Below are 5231 nucleotides of genomic sequence, written 5' to 3' on the forward strand. Positions count from 1 at the left end.
CATTGTCGGCTGTGAGGCCCTTTAAAGAGAGGTGTGTGCCTTTCTAAATCATGTCCATTTTCCAAAGGTGGACTGCAATCTAGGTGTAGAAACATCCCAGCAATAATCCAAGACAATTGGGAGACACCTGAGCTAAGTGTTCAAGTGTTTTGCATGAGTCTACACACCAACAACAATAAAACCTCTTCACTTTCACAGATAAGACAAATAAAAATTACGCTGAAGGCAGTTTAGTTCATGTTTAGCTGTTTTTAATGAACCCTGATTACAGTAAAAAAGAAAAAAAAACTAGAATACGTTTCATCATGATGTCACATACACTTCTTTAGAGTGTTACACATCACTGCTGAGAGTACACGTGTGAGAAAAAGATTAATACATGTTGAGAAAAAAAAGTCACCTTATACACAAAGAAATGTTGCCACTGTTCTACAGTCCACCAAAAAATATTTACATGAAAGATTATTAAAAATATATATATTTAAAATAGAAATGTGATAATGTCACCCCTCCCATTTACCTGGCTTAATTATTAAAACCAAAGCAAGATATGAAGCATTTTGGAATACACTTTTAAAATTTTAAAAAGCTATATTTTTTTTAGCAAGGGTACAAAATAACAGTAATATCACTGTTTAAAAATAACATATGATCACATGACTAGGCATAATAAAAACAGCAATGTCTATACTGAAGATATGAAAAATAAGCTTTTTTTATGAATAAGCAAGGGAACAAGTGTGAAAGCTGTGCTGAAATAGTTACAGTATATACTCAGTAAAGAAATACATTTTGCATGTTAAATGTTTCAACTGGCCTCAGATGTTCTGTTCCTCTGATTTAAGGGTGTAATATTTAAAAAAACTTATGATTTGGAACCTGGCTTTATTTTCTGAGGTCAGTGGGATTGCTCCTGTTTTATCTCCTCTGCTCCATCATCTACAGACTCCACTAAACTAGGAACAGCACAAGCTCATTTCACACACACACACACACACAGGCACGCACGCACGCAAGGCTGAGTGATCATTCATTTCAACCGAGATGAAATGAAATGTTTCTGCCTGGAATCAGTGTGTGAGCAAATCCAAATGCATGTTAAATCTCTTACTGTCATTTCTTTATTAACACTTTTTAGGCTCCTGCTAACATATTTGAGGTCACCATATGCATATAATTTTTCCTAAATATTCTTATCTGAAAAAAAATAGTTTTGAATATAGATTATTTGTTTGTTTTCATAATATTATAGATAGATAGATAGATAGATAGATAGATAGATAGATAGATAGATAGATAGATAGATAGATAGATAGATAGATAGATAGATAGATAGATAGATAGATAGACAGACAGATAGATAATGTGTGTGCGCATATTAGAACACACTATATCTGCAATAGAATGTGGACACATGACCTTAAGATTCTATGTGCATTCTTGAACATCCCATTAGACATTTAGTTCCAATTGGCTGTCATAAAAGATGTTCCACTGTGTGGTTGTGGAGATTTGGGCTTAGTCAGCCCAACGGCATTGGAAAGTCTGGTACTGATGAAGGAGGAGGCCTGGGGAACAGTCAGTTTTTCAATTGATTCCAAAGGTGTTTAACAGGGTTGAGGTCCGAGCACTGTAGCAGGCCATTTAAGATCTTCCATTCCAAACCTTGTAAACCATATCTTCACGGAGCTTGGTTTGGGAGCTGGAACATCATGCTGGAACGCATCTACTAGTTCAAGTAAAGTGGAAAATTTTGTGTTACCGCATCCAAAGGCATCCTTGTGTGCCTGCAACAGTTTGCAGAAGAACCACATATGGCTGAAAGGGTCAAGTGTCTCAATACTTTTGCCTATATAGTGTGAAAATTGTATACCTTTTCAGTTTGTAAATAAGAGGAATTTTATATTGAACAAAATAGAATAGTATTTTTTTTTTTTCTTTTACATAAAAAAGGCACAATATAAACTTACTTTTTTTATGGAAAAGGCTTCATAGACCCATACATATGACATATGCCTGAGTTCTTGCTGCTTTCCAAGAATTCATTAAACTGGCATGAGAAGCATAAATACCGATTAAAGGGGAAGAAACGGTCAGTTTAGATTTAAGGAGGGAAGATTAAAATCTATAATGCATCAGGGGAGTATATACATCTGGAGACATCTGTAAAAGGTCAGGTGGTCCATCTAACTAACAGCTGAATAAAGGAGACTGAGAAGATAGGTGACCTGCTGTGGCTATTTTTTTTTTTTGGACCTCGAGAGCATTGTGTATAAGGCATTGTTGAGAAGGTAGTGTGTAGAATCAGGATGTAAAGGCAGTGGCTGCAAGGAGGTAATGTTTTGGGAGCAGAAGGCAAAGCTGTTCCTCCAAGAACCTGAGGCTTATTGAACCATTTACTGCTGGCAGAAGACTGCTAGTTATTCTGACTTGTTTAAATCCTAAGAGAAGAAACAGTAATCACTGAATGACTGTATCAAACTAACGGCCCAGATTTGTAAAAACGGATCTCCTTCTCTCCTTTACACACTGCTCTGTATAGCTATAGAGTATGTTGTCTAGCAATTCAGGCACTTGGTTATTTGTGGAACTGGGTTTGAAATGCATTTATGCTCCTTAAACGTAAATATCAGAGTCTCTAAGGAGCTCAGAGGAAACGAAACAATCGTTCAATAGTGTGCCATGGTCAGTATATATACATATGTTAATTTTCTAGGTGTGATAGTGATAAATGAAGCAAAACAAGTGAAGTGAGCTGGTCAAATGTCTTTTCAGAAGGTTCTGAAAAGAAGGAACGTCATCATCGTCCATTTGTAGTGTCTCAGCACCATGAAGTGAGTGAAGCGGTAATTCTGTGTGCTTGTATCAGGCATTCAGGTGTGAGTTACTGCATATAGATTCATTCTTCTAGGTTCTGAATGTGTGTCCACAGCCTGTGTGCATTTTGTGGCAGTTTGTACAGTTCTCTTCTCAGCACCCATTGTTTTCTAAAGACAGTTGCGCTGTCGCTTTCTGAAGCTCAGAGCTGACTCTTCGGTGACCTGCACTCAGAGATGCAGCCAGGTTGACCAGGCTCCTCCCCTCATTGTGTGGCAGCACCTTGTGAGGTTGTGGTTCTCTCTCTCTGGACAAGGGTTCGTCCTTTTCGGCACGACTCTTTTTGTCTTCCGCCTCTTCGCTTCCTGCCTCCATTCGCTGGTCCTCGCTCCAGCGGCGCTTGAAACGTAGTTTCAGTGGTATGCACTGGGAGCCGCCAGGGCTGCTGGGACTTCCCTCCCTGGGTTCAGCTTTCAGGCCTGGCAAAGCCATGCCAACCCCAATGGCAATGCCACTGATTGCACCAGAAGGGGGTGCTGCTGGGGTCTTAAAGACGTCTTCCTCAAGATCATCCCCCTCGTCTATGAGGGTATCAGGGCAGGGCAGAATGGAAGGTCCTCCATTATAGTGTGACGGGGCAAACACATCACAGTTATCATCATCTTCGCTTATATCAGTGACCTCTACTTCTTCCTCTGATTCTATATCTGAGACAAGCTCAACCTGGAGAACAGAAGAGTTGGATTATTGAAGCTTTATTGGTGGAACATAATAAGCTATACATTTATATACATCAGCCACACCTCCTCGTTGAAAGAAAAAAGAAAGAAAAAACATTTTACTGCATTCAATTAAAAAACTTTCCAAGCCAATTAGTGACTGCTGCGGTTAGACAATATGGAGAATAACTACCCTAAAATGCTTCTTCTTTTCAGTTACCAGTTCATCTCCAAAACAACTGGGAAACTAACTATTATTTTAGAAGAGGCAGGAGCCTGTTTGTCACATATATTGTAGCACAATGAAAATCTTTTCTGTGAACATTACAGCTACAAATCTAGATCAAACAACCAACTAGCCTAATCTTAATACATTGCTGATGTTCTAATTATTAATCATGTTTTATGTAGTCAAAAATCATTGTCTTAAACAAAAGAAAATAATTATAAGAAGTATATATAAAAAGTGGAAGGCCATAGCAATTTGATTATAAAGTGTCAAGATTCTAGGCAACACAGAAGTGTCTAAACATCAGAGGATGACAAATCATCTGTTCAGCAAATAAACAAATCACCCAGTTCTAAGACATTTAGTAAATACTGACCTTGATCTTTGGAGGACCTCCAGAATTGCTGTTAGTCAGTCCAGAAGGTGCAGAATTGGTACCCTGCACCGCAGTAGAGCCACATTCACCCACAAACAAGACTGTTGAGGCAGAAACAGAGGAAACGTGCCCCGTTGCTGAAGATTGTGGTGCGTCCCGGTGCTTCCGACCCAGCGGTGGAGGCTGAAGCTTAAATTTAAAGGTTGAGGCGTGTGGCTCTTCAGGCTGCTGGTGGTGCAGTGGGTGAGCGCTGAAGTGTGATCCTGCTGCTGGTCCTGCCAAGCCCTTATCAAGACGCTGTGGCTGGGGCACCACAATGCTGGGGTAGTGTGGGAAGGCGCGGGGACTGAGGTGGTAGTTGTAGACGCTCTGTGCATGTGCTTGCAGGTAGCGCTTCATGTCTTCAGGGTTGAAGGAGAAGCGTGAGCCGGGCATGGGTGAAGCCAGTGAGGGTGAGGGGGTGTAGGGCAGGTGTGAGGTTGGTGTTGAAGTCATGGAGAGTGCAGGTGAGAGCTGGGGGGGTAGCAGAGGGCCACCAGGCAGAGGTGAGGCAGGGAAGGGTACCGGGGCGGGTGGAGGAACACCGTACATGCGAAACAGAGAGTCGTGAGTCAGCCGTGGATGGTGTGGCAGGAACAGAGATCTGAAGGCTCGCTCTGCTGGGCGTTCGTCACCACCTGTCATGCCCACCTCCTCCAGCTCCGAGGCTACAGAAGTGCCATCGCTGCAGTCGGATACAGACCCCCGTGCTGCCCGCCGTGCCACACTGGCAAACACACCTGGACTGCGCAGCTCTTCACCATTCGGGGAGAGGACATCAGATGGAGTAGAAGGAGGGAAACGAAAGTGGGTTCCAACACCTGACGGGACAGGAGGAGCACTCTGGGGCACATTGGAACCTGCCATGAAAGAATAATTAAGACTTTTTAAAAGAAAGTTGACACTCAAAAATACACACACACACACACACACACACACACACACACACACACACACACACACACACACACACACACACACACACACACACACACACACACATATATACATACATACAGTGAGGAAAATAAATATTTGAACACCCTGCTAT

General features: G+C 41.6%; 1 protein-coding gene across 1 annotated transcript in view; it reads right to left on the reverse strand.

Moving 5' to 3' along the window:
- Window positions 1-241: 241 nt before the first annotated feature.
- The window catches only part of erf (Ets2 repressor factor), a 25713-nt gene continuing 20723 nt past the window's right edge, over window positions 242-5231 (reverse strand). Inside the window, exons 4-5 of the mRNA XM_083544323.1 lie at window positions 4142-5040; window positions 242-3540 (exon numbers count right to left, since the gene is read on the reverse strand). Of these exons, the coding sequence (XP_083400449.1) occupies window positions 2971-3540; window positions 4142-5040 (1469 nt within the window). The 3' untranslated portion in view covers window positions 242-2970. The remainder of the gene's footprint in view (window positions 3541-4141; window positions 5041-5231) is intronic.

The sequence above is a fragment of the Silurus aristotelis genome, assembly GCF_946808225.1.
Source record: "Silurus aristotelis genome assembly, chromosome: 6".
Lineage (NCBI taxonomy): Eukaryota > Metazoa > Chordata > Actinopteri > Siluriformes > Siluridae > Silurus > Silurus aristotelis.